Source organism: Silene latifolia, chromosome 3 (assembly GCF_048544455.1).
Source record: "Silene latifolia isolate original U9 population chromosome 3, ASM4854445v1, whole genome shotgun sequence".
Classification (NCBI taxonomy): Eukaryota; Viridiplantae; Streptophyta; class Magnoliopsida; order Caryophyllales; family Caryophyllaceae; genus Silene; species Silene latifolia.
Window position 1 is genome coordinate 149,184,008 of NC_133528.1, and position 16,212 is coordinate 149,200,219.

Sequence of the window (16,212 nt, forward strand, 5' to 3'; positions counted from 1 at the left end):
TAGTATTGTTTAAAAAGAAAAATTTTAATTGGCCTGTTTCAGACTAAGCTCACGCTTTTTTTTATTATGAAGTATCCGTTATTTGATACAGTTCTCATTTTGTTAGCACTAGACTAACTTGAGTACGTCTAATCTCTCCTATCCCCTAATTAATTATAGAACTATAGAAGCGTTTGAGACGTACACTGGGGTAATATTAATATTATTATTATTATTATTATGGTTTTTTGGTAACTACTTCCAGCTATAAACATTTTTTTGTAATTGCTCCATGCTTAAGAGTTTTTGTAGCAAGTTTTAATCAAAATAAATATTAAAGTATCAATAGTTTTTAAAATTTGTTTAAGTAATGAGCGGTTAAAAAAAACATTTATAGCTGGAACTAGTTACCAAAAAAACTCTTATTATTAGACTTGTTCCAAATAATGAGTTGTAGTAGACATTGTCTGGAATTAGAAGACTAGTTTGTTGTTGTTGCTGAAAAAATAATACTCTCTTCGTCCAAGTTATTTTTATTCCATTTTTTAATGTCTTACTCAATTGTTGTCCATTTTTATTTTAGAATTATATTTGATGAGCAGTTTGATCCTTCACGCTCAATTTAGTCCACTTATCATCTTATAATTAGACCCCTCCTCTTTCCTTGAATTGGTCTTTGTGGCAAAATCAAAAGACAACAATTGATCGAGGCGACTGAAAGGACTACCTTTATATTTGTCCTGTGTTTTTAGAGAATTAAAGAGCAAATAGAATAAGTCTGATATTTTACCAGTCTTACAAATTAACAGTCTAAAGACTTAATTGTTTCTAAATTGCCTATAAATTAAAGACACATATTCCTTAAATCATCTTAAAGTCTTAAACAGTCATATATTTTACTCTCACTAATCTTGCTTAGAGCTTCTTTATAATAAAAAGGTATGTAAAATCGATCTTTTGTTAACTCTTTGAATTACTATTTCGTCGTGTGATATTCTCAATATGATACGAGTAGTAACGTAGATGTTATTCCAGTGCCTCAAAAACTCTTGCATATTCCGTAGTGGCATGTAAAGCTGGCCATCAGCACGGGCTGACCCGACTCAACCCGGACCGCCTTAGCCCGTTATTTTATGCAACTTGCCTCGCCCCGTCCTTGGCCCGGGTCCAGCCCGGTCCGCCATTTTGACCGAAAATAAAAAAAATAACTAAATTGGTAAGCCCGTCAGACCGGCCCGAGGCGCCTCGGGCCCTGGTCCGGATCAAGCATATCCCAGCCCGACCCGGCCAAGCCTGGATCTGACCAGGAAAACCCGACCCGCTCCCTGGCCAGCCCCGTCCGAGTACAGGTCTAGTGGCATGTGGCAAGGTAAGAAGGGAGGCTGATGTACACAGACTTCCCGTTATGTTGGTTTTAAACACCGCGAGGCTATTTCTAAATTTTATATCGAAAATTACGTCAAAAATCCGTTGAATAACTACAGTTTGGTTAAAATAAGAATAAAAAAGGTAAACAAATGATTAAGCCTTATATTTTCCTTGTAATTTTTTTTGTATTTTCCATGCATATTCTCTGACTATCTAGGGAATTACTAATGATCATATACACCTCAAAATTTACAGGAAGGAACTCGATCTCCTACCGCGAATTCATCTTCAAATGGCCTTATCATGGTTAGAATCTTTGCAAACAATATGGCCAATTTCATCCTTGTTTAATAATCTCGAAAAATACCTTCACATGTCTAATAATAATTTAGTTAACAATCTCAATATACCTGACTACACAAAACAGTTTGTTTATGTAATTCAAGATCCACAAACAAAATCTACAATCTACATTCTATATGTTCATGGCCTCTCCGAAAAATCAGCTTCAGACACCGAGAGCCTAATCAGAGCGGTTCAGCCAGACGCGGTCATCAGTGACTGGAGTTGGGCTTATACGCCGGCCCATGACTTTGGTGACAGCCCAAATAAGCCGATTCCAACTTCATTATTTTCGGTAATGAAGCAATGTCTGTTGTATAAAACAAATAAATATCGGTATCAGAGTGTCGCTAGGAACTGTTTGTTGCAGGAAATTTTCGGTGTGGGATATGAAACGCACCATTTTGTTGCGAACAAGATTTCAGAGGAGATTGGAGCGTGTTTTCTCATGGGTTCTCCTCGTTATTTCAAATTACAGCCAATCGAGGTTAACAAACAGGGCGACTTTTACAACGAACCATTATTCGCACTGGCTGGTGTACAGAAGTTGCTCCTTGATGTGGAAAAAGGAAGAAATGTTGAAACTCGAGATTTGACTCGAGTTTACAGTTTCCGGAATGCTGTTGAGGCTCTGAGACTGAATAAGTACCGTGAAGGAAGAAATCGGGATGTTCACAAGACAGCTGAAACTGAGCTTTCAGGTGAAGAACAGTCTCAGTATCTTGCAGCACAAGGAATACGCGAACAAGCGAAGAAGTTTAAGAAAATAGTGGTGATTACAGGTCAAGATGACTGGACTAGTATCGAAAAATTCTGGAATTTTCCGGTTTTTCAAGAAACTAAAGGTATGACAGGAAAGCTTTATGTGAGCAGAGAAGAAAGTGGAGTAGAACTATCATCATTATTGGAGAATGATCGACTTGAGAGGCGGCCGGTGAGTTTAGTTGCTGCTGAAACGGCGAGTTTGGTCGCGTCTGTGTTGTTTAGAAAGAAACTTGGACATGTTTTTAAGTTCATAAGAGAAGAGAAGAGAGCAATTATACCTTGGTTTGGTTTTGCTGGTTTCGCGACTTTGTTGCAGTATAGTGATGCCATTGTATCGGTTCCTGCTGCACCGAGTATTGCTCGTTTAGGCCGTGGAATCCAGAGCCTGCAGCAGGCTTCTCGAACGATTAGGCATCCAAATGGGAATGGCCCCTGTATTCATGAACCCTAAACCCGCTACCTTAAACCCTAAACCCGTAAATATTTAAAGACTAAAAGAAATATATTGACATAATTGTAGGTCTTTTAATGTGTGATATGTCCCAATCTGTATATATATTCTTAGTTCTGTACATTCTATGATTTCGATCTATCAATTGGTACAATAATGTTGTCGGAATCTGTGTAAATCGTAATCCTCTGCAAAGTACTTCCTCCGATTCTTTGATTTCTAACCGCTTTTTTAATTTTTGAAAGGGGATTTCGGTTATTTCAGATTGATTATTTTCGAGTGTGAATTATTAGGTTCATTTCGGTGAAAATTAGTTTAGGCCTTGTTTGGTATTCAGCAGATTAATAATAGCAGAAGCAGATTGGTCAAGCGGATTATAAATGACAGATTAGATTGACAGATTTGACTATTATGTTTCAATTAGCAGATTTAATAATAGTGTTTGGTGATTAGCGGATTTAGGTTAATAGATTGTTGTATCTATATGTAAATGGTTGACAGATTCAATTTTCCCAATCTACTAATATGAATATGCTGGGTGGAGCAGCATATTGGAAAACAGTAGATTGAAGCTCAATCTACTATTTCAATATGTCATTTACCAAACACGTAAATTAGTAGATTGATGAGTCAAACATGCTAAAAGGCTTGAATATGCTGAAAATTCACCAATCTACTGTTTACCAAACACCCCCTGTACATCTGTTTTGTTTCTTCAAATCGATTTTGATCTTCGTGTTATAATTTGCTCTGTAACATTGTTTGAAAGTAGACATGGAAAGAAAATACAACTCGAATACTAACTAAATATTCAGGTTTTGAACCCGAAACTCCAACTAGTAGAATAAAAACAAGACAAACCCGGCCTAACACAACCAATAAGTAAAAAACTGAGCTAATACAAACACGACCTACTTAACTCGTGTGACAGGTCTACTTGCAAGCCGATAACGGACCGACACAAAGACACTTATTGTGAGCAAAAATGCTTGCATCCCTAAAAAGTTGACCATTTGGGATTGGGCCACAAAGTTGGTTATAACTCACATCAAAAGTGTAACTAAACATAGAGGTCATGCTCGACTTACTATAACCCATAGGCGGTCGAAATTCACCAAGCCACTTTGGAAGCGACCCGTATATCATATTGTGGCTTATATTAAAGCTCCATAATAGAGGGGGCATCTCCACATTCGAAAACTCAAACTTGAGAAAATTGTTGTTGATATGTATTTCACCCGGTCCCAAATTTTCCTTGTCGAACAAAAACGACGCGTCTCCGGTAAGTTTATTGTGGTTAAGCTCGAGAAATGTAATTTTGGCTCGGCCCAACGATGTCGGGATTGGCCCACTTAGTTGGTTATGAGAAAGGGAGAGGGTTGTGAGTGAAGGATATTGGCCCAAAAAATTTGGTATCGGGCCGGATAAAGCATTTGACCCGAGTTTTAGGTTGTTTAGTTTAGTTAATTGGGCTAAGCCCAAAGGTATTGGGCCTGTAAGTTTATTATCAGAGAGGTCCAAAAAGGCTAATTCCTTAAGTTGGGTTAAAAAAATCGGTATCGGGCCGGATAATTTATTGGAAGAGAGGAATAAAAGTACCAAATTCTTGAATTTGCCTATAAATTGAGGTATTGGGCCGGTATGCTTATTGCATAGTGAAAGCCCATTTAATTCTGTGAGTTGGGCCAAGAAATTCGGTATTGGGCCGGAAATATTTGTATTCGAGATCCATAGTTGAGTAATTTGAGTGAGCTTACCGATAGAAGATGGGATAGTACCCGTAACATTGGGAAGATCCATTAAGAAGAGCTTAGTGAGCGATGTGAGCTCACTAGACCTGTCAAAACTCGACCCGACCCGAAAACCCGACCCGACCCGTTTTCTTAGGGTTACAAACCCGGTTTTTTCGACCCGCGACCCGTTTGACCCGAACCCGAAATGACCCGTTATTTTAGGGTCGAGACCCGACCCGTTGGGTCAAGGGAAAATCATGAATTTTATTAAAAATATTATTATTTATATATTATATTTGAAAATATAGGTAAAAAATTATTTTTTTATTACTTAAAATTAAAAATTCAACTAAAAAGTCAATTTTATATAACTTTTATAATATTTAATAATAAAATAATTATTAAAAAAACTTTATTTTAATAATTATATCAATATAATTATTGTATATGATGAATATGACTAAAATAATAATTTTAAACATATTTTAATTTTAAAAAATATATTTTTAAAATTAAAAAAATCGTTTAAAAAAGGCGTTAAAAATTATTTCTTGACCCGTATTCTGACCCTAACCCGACCCGTGACCCGTATGACCCGACCCGTATCTGACCCGACCCGTATGACCCGACCCGCCCGACCCGTTTGACAGGTCTAGAGCTCACCGATGAAAGATGGGATAGCCCCATGGACTTGAGTATCATTGGTGATTTCCAACTAGTCGATGTGGCCGTCGGCCAAACATTTAATTCCGGCCCATTTATCGCAACAATTTGTTTTTGGAACCCATGATGCGAGTGAAGACGGGTTGCCAAATTGTTTTTTGATTCGTAGGAGGGTATTTTTGTCATTTGGATGGCAGGAGTAAATTCCGGCTTGAGATAAGTTGGTAAATGATGCGACGAGGAGGAAAACAAGGAGATAAATCGATTGACTCATATTGTATTAATGTTTTGGGAGTAAGTTTTTACCGTGAAATTATGGAAATGAAATTGGCCTATTTATGTAGGAGTAGAGCTAGAGAACGACATTAAATTAAACCTAAAAATTATGCAAATATAGCACATGGTGAAATTCCATATTTTTTACTGAATTATTAACATTAGAAAATTTACTGACGTGTGGTAAAATCGAGTCATTGGGACCAAGCAGCACATGTGATACAAATTGAGAATAAGTTTGGGAATGCCCGAAAGATTCCGTCGTTAGATATAGTGACTCAACACAAATTTTCAGTTAAGATAATAATATCCATCTTAACCTTAAATCAAGGATGATAAATTACATAAATATTACTATACAACCAGTTGTATAATAAGCATTATACAACCATATACATTAATCCGAGCTTATGTGCAATTTTATTGAGTTTTGTAAGAATGTATTTTTTTATGTTTTAAGTGTATGAATTCAAAAACTTTAAAGCATAGCTCAGATTCTTTTTAACAAAACTCGAAAACTTTAGTACACAGCTCGGATTCTACACCATACAACCGTATACAACTTGTTGTATAATCTACTAATTGGGTAAATTATATTTGATCCATTTTTATCTAAAACAGATACCGTCATCTTAAAAAGATTTACTATAAACTCTAATCGTATGAATGAAGCATCTCTATAATCCGAGAAATACTATTGCACATTATATCACGGTGTCGTGTACTCGTGTGTGACTGACAAGGTCGTGTTAGCTCTTTGAATTTCTATGATATACTCCGTACATGCGTCCCAACCTTTCTAAGCGGCATTTCGAAATTTCACACGTTTAAAAATAAATTAAAAAATTTGAAAAAAATTTGGAACTTGATCCCTTAGTAAGCAGATTTTGAAACTAATTATGCAAGTGAATAGTGCTTTTTTTTTTTTTTTTTTTTATGACGAGGGGGTTCAATCCCCCCGGAGTCCCGGATCCATGCATTCTCGCACCACCACATGGATCATGTAAGTCATTCCCTTCGGGGGCTGCAGTGGCCAAGTGATCATCACTTCAGCTAGTAGTCGAACCCGGACCTCTCAACTCCTGCATTTCTGTAAGCTTTTGTATATAATAAAATATACTAATAAAAACAGAGAAATCAATCTCACCATGTGCATTCTTAATGACCAGTTTAATTTAGAACCTTAAATTATACTCAAAATGCACGACATTTTCTTTTACGTAATACGGAGTAATAAATGGAGGAAGCATCTCTATAATCTTCCTAAATTTTATTATTAAGGTCCTGTTCTTTTGTCCTTAATTTTAATTTAATTTAACTTTATTCAGTTTAGTTCAATTGATCTCTTTATAAATTAACTCTTATTTCAGTTTAGTTTAGTTCATTTCAGCTTCATTAAGTTCAACTCAATTTAGTTCAGCTTAACTTTTTTCATCTGAAAAAAATATTACCTAAGTCTTTGATTTCATTATAAATAACCAATGAACTTGATAATCATATAGACATATAGTGTAGTACCCTACTATCTACAATCTAGTATACTCCCAATTTTACAATACATCAATCACTTAAATTGCTAATATGAGTCCAAAAATGTTATCTAGCCAACTATTTATAATACTCCCTTTGTTTCTTTTGTGTAATTTGTTATTACTCGACCTTGCGAAATCTCAAACATTTCCCGATTGTCATCCTCACGACAAAAAAATCCTCCTTCGCATAAAAAATCACTTGGGAAACCCTTCTTCTCTTTCGACATGGACCAAATCCGAGAAATATTGTTGTGCATTATATCATGGTGTCGTGTATGACCTACAAGGTCGTGTTAGCTCTTTAAATTTCTATGATATACATGACTACCACGGCACTATCCCGACCTTTCTGGATCGCCTTCCGGGCCTTGTAGATCTCTCCTTTATGAACATTCCCAACCTCTCCGGCCCAATACCGCCCTACATTGGAAATCTTACCAATCTAATATCATTCTCCATGGTCTCAACCAACTTAGGCGGTCCAATACCAGATATCATATCCCGATTCAACAACTTACTTATATTAACCATGTCCGACAATAATCATGTCGGACCAATCCCTCGATTTCTATCCCAAATGTCGAACCTAACCCGCTTGGATCTCTCCTCAAACAAGCTCACCGGCCAAATCCCCGCCTTTCTAGGCCGACTCAAGAGATTGGATTACCTCCGCTTATCCTCAAACAAACTCACCGGCCCAATTCCGCTTCCCTTGGTTCAATTAACAAACTTAAACTCCCTCAATCTTAGCTCAAACAAATTATCCGGCCCAATACCGGATTTTATAGGCATACATCTCATAAATCTAAGAACACTTGAACTTGATTCAAACCATTTTTCAGGCCACATACCCAAATCTTTAGGGCAACTACCAAATCTCCAATCCCTATCTCTATCCAAAAACAAATTAAATTGGCCAATACCCAAATCATTAGGCCTAGCTAACATTTTAGTGATAAAACTTGCATACAATAATCTAAGTGGGGATGCCTCATTTTTGTTTAACAAAAATAATATGGCAACTTTTGAACTTATTATCAACAACAATAAACTAAAATTTGATTTCTCAAATGCGGGTTTGGGTCGTTTAGTGAGTTTTAACATAAGCCATAATATGATATATGGATCCCTTCCCGAATGGTTCGGGCAATTATATTTGGATTCGACTAGGATTGTCGATGTGAGTTATAACCAACTTTGCGGCCCAATCCCTAATGGTCGACGTTTCAAGCGATTTGGGCCGAGTATGTTTGCCCATAACAAGTGTCTATGTGGAGGTCCATTACCTGCTTGCAAATGATAATCGTAGGTCTTCTGAAAAATCGTCTTTTATATGATAGTGTGGTTAATTGCAATAATCAATTGATTATCTAATAATCATTATTTCCTATGATGATAGATCATAGAAGGCCATCAATAAAATAGTTGAAAAGTTCATTGAGTTTGTTTTAGCTGTATTGATTTTATAAGTTAAACATTATAATACACAAGTTCATTATTGTCGCAAATTAATAAGATGGTATAATATGTTATGTGTTACAGAAATACTTCATTCTCTTTTGATATTCCCATTTTTCTTTTTGGTCATCCACTCATTCCACCATAATGTTCCCATTTAATTTCTTTCTCTTTTTGGGCCTAAAATGATCAAATAGTCCTTATTGTCATTACATATTTACACTAAATACCATGTATTAATCCATCTAATCTATATTAACCTCTAACCTATTTATCTAATTACTCCCTTCATTTTATTTTTTTCCCACCAAAATTTCCACGAATCCATTTTTAAAATAATGGTCAAAAATAAAATATTTGTCGTTTTGGGTCGGTTTTGAAAATATTTGTCAAAATGGTGTCCACGTAGGCTCGGGATTTCTGGACCTAAAACACGCCACTACAAATGGCGTGTTTATAATGAGTAGGGAAAGAAACTTCATTAAAAAATGGACTAAAACAAACACGCCATTGGGAATGGCGGGTTTCGGAGGGGAAACACGCCATCCCCTATGGCGTGTCGTGTGTAAATTTTTTTTTTTTTTTTTTTTTTTTTTTAAAGTTTAGTCAGTTGAGTAAAAAAATTGTTGTAAAGACACGCCACGCCACTACTAATGGCGTGTTTCCTTCACAAAACACGCCATTAGTAGTGGCGTGTTTCAGGTTTAGAAATCCCGAGCCTACGTGGACACCATTTTGACAAATATTTTCAAAACCGACCCAAAACGACAAATATTTTATTTTTGACCATTATTTCAAAAATGGACTCAATTCTCACCTATTAGCCTCATAATCCCCAACTATTTTTCATTCCAACCCTCATTAATTTTCATCCGTTTTCCCTTTCTAGAGTCTTCCATATGAAAAACCCTAGAAGTTGTTATCCTCACTCCACCATTCTCTTTCTTCTTTTTCTCTCTACCACTCTCTAGATCTATGATCAGTGGCAGACCCAGAACTTTTACATTGGAGTCCACAATTGAAAAAAAAACTAACAATTGAAAAACAAATCGATTAGTAGGACTCTAGAATTCTAATTGGAATTTCTAAATTAGCTTCCATTGTTTCAACGTTTCATGAATAAACAATTAAGTTAATTGAAATTGCAACTAATAAAGTAATCAAAAATCAAAATTCACAAAAAAAAGTCACAAATAGACAACCAAAAATCAAAATCAAAATCAAAATCAAAATACAAGACATTCATATAATCTATAAAACTATATTAAAAGGGTAATCTTAAAAGGTCATGTAGACAAAGCCACATAGGCGAAGAAAAAGTCACGCGTGCATTACGAATGCCACATCTATAAATCTATATAATCTATATTATATATTTAAAAGGCAACTTAATACATTTAATTTTTTTGCCGTGTAGGATTATCATAATTAAATTCTATTAATTTATATTGTTAATACTAAGTCTACTTTAATAAATTTACTAGTATTCATTATAAGGTTTAGTAATATATAATAATAATAAGAATATTAAATTCTATTAATTTATATTGTTAAAATTAAGCCTACTTTAATAAATTTATTAAAATTCATTATAAGGTTTAGTAATATATAATAATAATAAGAATAGTAATAATAATAATAATAATAATAATAATAATAATAATAATAATAATACTCGTAATAATAATAATAATAATAATAATAATAATAATAATAATAATAATAATAAGGTTGCTGCTGCCTCAGAGTCTGTCTTCTCTTTGACACCGCGCCAGCTTGCTTTATGGCAGTCTCAGCAGGGTTCTCACTCCTCTGATTGGTTACGTGCTGTTCCTATCTCTGGGTTGGGGCAGACTATGAACGGGAGGACTTACCGTAGTGTGTTGGGGTATCGTCTGGGTATTCCGTTATTCGCGGTGTCTAGGCCCTGTCCTGCATGCTCTCGGGTTTTTCTTTGGGGATGTTTTTGGAGACCACGCTGTTTCTTTCTTGTCGGTCTTTGTGGGTGTTAAACATCGACATAACCTTGTCCAGGGACACTCTTTACGACATCCGTTATAGGTCCGGTATTCTTTGCGGGGAAGGAGGTTGATATCGGTTTGGTTGATGGACATGGTGGCTCTCTTCGTCCTGGGGATTTATTGCTTTATTCTTGGGACAGGGGGCGTGATGTGTGCGTCGACCGACAGTTCTTCCCCTTGACTCGGGCCGGGTTGTGATTTTGTCTTGGGCCGGGTTGTCGTCGATCTTTGCTCTGCGAAAGTGTGCCAAGTATGGGGATTTGTGCGCGGTAGGCGGCTATGGCTTCCTTCCTTTCTCTTTCTCTTATTTGGGGAGCGGGTTCGGATGCGGTTGCTTTGCTCAGCGGGTCCGAAATTCTCGGTATCTCGGGATGCGGGGGCTCGGGTGGCCGCTTACATTTTTACTAGACTTAGCTTTGCTATTGCTAAGGGTGTGGGAGCCCAGATTGTTTCTCGGCTCCCCACCAATTTCATGTAAACTTCAATCTTTATCTTAATGAAAGCTGCGTGCATTTTAAAATAAAAAAAAAAAAAAAAAAAAAAAAATAATAATAATAATAATAATAATAATATCGGTTTGGTTGACAGGCATGGTGGTTCTCTTCGTCCTGCGGATTTGCTGCTTTATTCTTGGGAAAGAGGGCGTGATGTGTGTGTTGACTTGACAGGGTCTTCTCCTTTGACTTAGACTGGGATGGCGGATTTTGTGCATGGCCGGGTTGTTGCTGATGCTGCTCAGCGTAAGTGTGCTAAGTATGGGGATTTGTGCGCGACATTGGGTTATGGTTTCCTTCCCTTCTCTTTCTCATCACTTGGGGAGCTGGGTTCGGATGTTGTTGCCTTGCTCAAGCGGATCCAAAAATTCTCGGTATCTCAGGATGCGGGGGCTCGGGCCTCGGGTGGCCGCTTACATTTTTACTAGACTTAGCTTTGCTGTTGCTAAGGATGTGGGAGCCCAGATTGTCTCGTGGCTCCCCACCAATTTCATGTAAACTTTTATTTTTCATTTAATGAAAGCTGCGCGCATCCTTTTATAAAAAAAAAAAAAACAAAAAAAAGCAAAAATAAATAAATAATAATAATAATAATAATAATGCAAACCTTTTACATACCATTTCTCATTTTCCCATATTTATGTTTATATTAAACTTCATAATAATGAAAAATGGATGCTCACAAGTCATAAACTTGATCTTTATTTATAGTTTTATACCTATATTAAATTTGATAATAATGAAAAAATAATATTTAATAGCCATAAAACGCATCCTCAATTATTTATATATTTTTTATGGAAGGCAAAATTTGTAAGCAAATTTTTTTTTATCTCTATCGTTAGTAGAATGGTATGTGTCACCGGACTCACCGATATCTATAAATCTATAAATAATATTAAAAGCTAATTTTGAGCATTTCTTTTAGCCACGTGTCATCATATCTATCATTGAATTCCTATGTGTTTAACAAAACTGCGTGAGTCTATGAACCTCTCAATATAATATAATAAAGCATTATTTTTGGATTTTATTAATAAATGAGCCTAGAATATATGTCGTTCCGTCTTCCATCTCCAACTTCCCAATTGTGCGATAAATTACGACGTTGTAAAATTTACTGCAGTGTATTTAATCGTATCATGACTACCTTCCGTTTAGTAGACCATTCAGCTCCCATATTCAGATAAATAATCAACAACCCACTATTGTTCTAAAATGCAATAATTTTATAGTCAATAAATTGTTCTTCCACCCACTGAATGCGAGGGTGGAAGGTTGAATATCACATATTAAAAGTTTGATCCGTACCTATATTCACTCTTACAATTGTATTTTTAACAATTTCATATATTTTGGTTATAATTTGTTGGGCTTTGTTAAGAAAACTACGAAGTAGTATGTAGGCTTCTCGACCACGCCGGAGCTCATGCAGATATGCAATTGTCATTTGCCACCTGATGATAAATGATGTTATATTCTGGATTTCTGGTAGTTGTTTGCCCTTTTGTTGTGGTCAGTTACCCACTAGCTATATTTTTTCTTCCTTTTGGTGTTGAATTTGTAATGTTCAGATAGCTAAAATTTCCAAGTAATTTGATTTAATTGAGAAAATTCTAATTAAGTAATTTACAGTACCACAATTAGTATATATCCGCTTTAGTTAATGATGAGAATAATGCACCTTATTTATAGTTGTGTTTCGAATGATTCTTATCTTTTTGCGCTACTACAGAGTTGCAGGGGAAAATGGTTTTCGTAGATGCATCCCCTTAATGCTCAATGAAATTTTACTTCGTATCTTTATGAGTAGAAATTCTGCTTTAGCTGCTAATTTGGATGCCTCTATTGCAGGTTCCCTTTCTTCCTCCTTTTTCCCCTTTCTTTTGGTATTATTGATGAAATTTAGTTTGTGATTTGAAGCCGGTAAGGATGGAGCTTAAGCTAATGCCTTATTCTTTTTTTAAAAAATATATATATTTATAATTTGTTTATAATTTATTAGTGTTAATGACGGAATCTCATTATTCCATTAATATGCAAATTGACGGTAAAGTTTAACATTTCTAATGTTTATTTCTGTTACGTTTCGAACGTCCATCTCATACTTCTGGTTATACAACTCTAGAAGAATTAGGAGTGGGATATGTTTATCAGGTTGCTAAATGGTAGAGTCGGTTAGTATACTTACCAAGTTCAAATTATCAGCATAGGCTTAGAGGCTTTAACATATACTGTAATATTCTTTGTGATTATGCTTTCATCAATTTCTATTGCTATTATTTTTAGAGAAAATTGTTGATTACAGCCTTTTAAAAATCACTTTTTGAAAATTACAGCCTTATACAATTTTTTTTGTAAATTACATCCAAAATATTACTTTTCTTCTAAAATTGCACCAACTTGAGGATTTCGGTGAATTTAGATGATGTTTTGATGTTGTTTGGGGTGATTAATTGGTTTGTGTTAAGGAGAGGTAAGAAATCTGGGTAAATAGGCTCTCAAATAATATAGGGTATATCGGTAAAACATCATCAAAATTCACCGAAATCCTCAAGTTGGTGCAATTTTAGAAGAAAAGTAATATTTTGGATGTAATTTACAAAAAAAATTATATAAGGCTGTAATTTTCAAAAAGTGATTTTTAAAAGGCTGTAATCAACAATTTTCTCTTATTTTTATAATATGTTTTATGACGACTAAAATAACTTTAACATGCGTGGTTATTGACCTATTGTCAATCGATAAATGCATGCTCCAAAGTTAAAATGTACTCTTTATAAATAACTTCATCGTAATGATATGCCTTGTAGTTTCAATGAATGATTGGAATGTCATGGAACCAGCAAGACGCATTTGCTGTAATTAGGTTTATTAATCTGCCGAAACATCATAAAGATATGTATCGTTGACTTTATTAATCCAGTTTCCCGGAGTTGTTTGCTGTTGGCATTAAGTCCAAGTAGTGGGTTGGTGTAGTGGGTTTGGTGTAGTAGGTTTGGTGTAGTGGGTTGGTGTAGTGGGTTTGGTGTAGTGGGTTTGGTGTAGTATACCACTATGTAGTGGGTTGGTGACCACTATGTAGTGGGTATGGATCTTATAAATACCAAGCTTCCAAAGGCATTACATATCAATCCCACATCCACAACAATTCCACAAAAACAAAGAGAGCTTGCATCGAAATTGTAAGTGTCTCTTTGGTATTATACTTCACTGGATTTTGGTGGAGTATAAGGCAGGCCTTACGGTATTGGTAAGGTACTCACACAAATAAACAAGGGGTTGTGATTCGGGTAACGGTTCAACCGGGTTTGAGTGTGTGAGGCAGTATAACGGGTCTTCTCTTACAATAATTTAGAGGGTTACTCTAGGGGTATAATTGGTGGTGATTTCCAATTATCTTTGGAGGGTCTAGAGGGTACTAGTTTGTATTCCTAAATTATTGGCGGGTCCAAATTCGGTGTGTAATTTGGTACCAGGTTACGTTATCTTGGCACTATCTTTATAGTGGCACTATTTTATAGTGGATTCGGTCTTTTAATTTGGTGGGTTTTACCTCCGTCTTAGAGGGTTTTGCCCGGGTATTGACCCTAAATCTCGTCTCAACTTATTATTAGCTTGCGGTTTATTTTACTTTTACATTATATATCGATCGGTGCTTAGTTGCGTGTGGGAGATTGGAGCTTATTTCCCAACAAGTGGTATCAGAGCCACTTCGGCTCGGTCCGAGTGGTCTGGTGGTTTGATCGGTAGGGATGTCAAATATGGGGTCTCAGTTTGGAGTACCAAAATTTGATGGTAAAAGTAGTTTCACCCTCTGGCAGAGGAGGATGAAGGATCTCCTGGTACATCTTGGCTTGGCTAAAGCCTTGAAAGGAGATAAAGGCAAGCCGGAAAAGTTGAGTGATGCCGACTGGGAGGAGGTGTGTACTAAGTGTGCTAGTACCATCAGGTTGTGCATCTCGGATTCCGTCATCAACTGTGTTCTTGACGATGACTCTCCATCGACGATATGGGAAAAATTGGAAAAGCTTTACATGGCGAAAAGCTTGACCAATAAGTTGTTGCTAAAGCGACGGTTATATCGGTTGCGGATGGACGAGGCGGAAAATCTCATTGGACATGTCAATTTGTTCAATGGACTGTTAGATGAGTTGAAGAAGATCGATGTTAAGGTTGAGGAGGAGGATAAAGCGTTGTTACTCCTCAACTCTCTCCCGGATACATACGAGACGTATGTGGATACGATTCTGTGCGGAAAGGATACCATTACCATGGAGGAAGCACAGGCGGCATTGTTGTCCTTTGATGCGAGGAAGAAGGACAAGGATGGAATGCGAAGCGACATCTCAGTGATGGTTGCTCGGGATGGGAGAGGACGATCCTCTAACAGGGATTATGGATCGAAGCATGGCAGGTCTCGATCCAGGAACACTTCTCGAAATGATGGAGTAAAGTGTTACAAGTGTGGTGACATTGGGCACATAAGGCGGAATTGTCCTAGGAAAGATGTGCCGGATAACAATGGCGACGCCAACTTGGCTGCCGGTGAAGGAAGTAGTGATTGTTTCCTTACCGAAGAGTGTGACTTACTTGCGGTCACGGATAAGAGCGATGCATATTCCAAGGAAGAATGGGTGTTAGATTCTGGTTGTGTCAATCACGTTTGTACCCAGAAAGAGAGTTTTGTTGTGCTCCAAGAAGGCGTGCCCGGGAAGTTGAAGTTGGCCAATAATTCAACAGTGGATGTCCTTGGTGTTGGGGTGGTGAAAATCAAAACATCTAGTGGGGCGGTGCATACTTTGGACAAGGTAGCTTATGTTCCAGAGTTGCGGCGGAATCTAATCTCACTTAGTCAGTTGGACTCCCAAGGTTATGAGTCTAAAACTCATGGGGGAGTGGTGAAGGTGACTAAGGGTAGTATGGTCCTCATGAAGGGGGAGTTGCATCGTGGTTTGTACCGTCTGGCGGTGAAGACCTCAAAAGGTGACTGGGAACGGAAAAGACGTCGACGTGTTACTTTCGCGGTAGAGGTGGCGAAGGTAAATTGTTTCCAGGTTGCAGACGGGAGCAAGGGTAAAATTCCTGCTGGTGAAAAGGTGGAGGGGTGGAGGTCCCTCTCCAGAGTCA

General features: G+C 36.7%; 3 protein-coding genes across 3 annotated transcripts; 2 read left to right on the forward strand and 1 right to left on the reverse strand.

Annotated features, from left to right (window-relative positions):
- The first annotated feature begins 1,720 nt into the window (after positions 1-1,720).
- Positions 1,721-2,905, forward strand: LOC141649947 (uncharacterized). Its single transcript, XM_074458612.1, has one exon. The coding sequence runs from the start codon at positions 1,721-1,723 to the stop codon at positions 2,903-2,905; it is 1,185 nt and encodes a 394-aa protein (XP_074314713.1).
- Positions 2,906-3,838: 933 nt separating this feature from the next.
- On the reverse strand, positions 3,839-6,208 carry LOC141649948 (uncharacterized). The gene is made up of 2 exons (XM_074458613.1): positions 6,138-6,208; positions 3,839-4,742 (listed from the first exon to the last, which is right to left on the reverse strand). Exons 1-2 carry the CDS (start codon positions 6,206-6,208, stop codon positions 3,839-3,841), a joined length of 975 nt encoding a protein of 324 aa, XP_074314714.1.
- Positions 6,209-7,170: 962 nt separating this feature from the next.
- LOC141649949 (uncharacterized) lies at positions 7,171-8,409 on the forward strand. The gene has a single exon (XM_074458614.1). It carries the CDS (start codon positions 7,171-7,173, stop codon positions 8,407-8,409), a length of 1,239 nt encoding a protein of 412 aa, XP_074314715.1.
- The last annotated feature ends 7,803 nt before the right edge of the window (positions 8,410-16,212 follow it).

Excerpts from the sequence above, each read along its gene's own strand:
- LOC141649947 (XM_074458612.1), top strand. The coding sequence starts at position 1,721 with ATGTCTAATAATAATTTAGTTAACAATCTCAATATACCTGACTACACA.
- LOC141649948 (XM_074458613.1), bottom strand. The coding sequence starts at position 6,208 with ATGACGGTATCTGTTTTAGATAAAAATGGATCAAATATAATTTACCCA. Across the intron at positions 4,743-6,137 it reads AGTAGATTATACAACAAGTT|GTCTAGTGAGCTCACATCGC; the intron begins GTATACGGTTGT and ends GAGTTTTGACAG.
- LOC141649949 (XM_074458614.1), top strand. The coding sequence starts at position 7,171 with ATGTTATCTAGCCAACTATTTATAATACTCCCTTTGTTTCTTTTGTGT.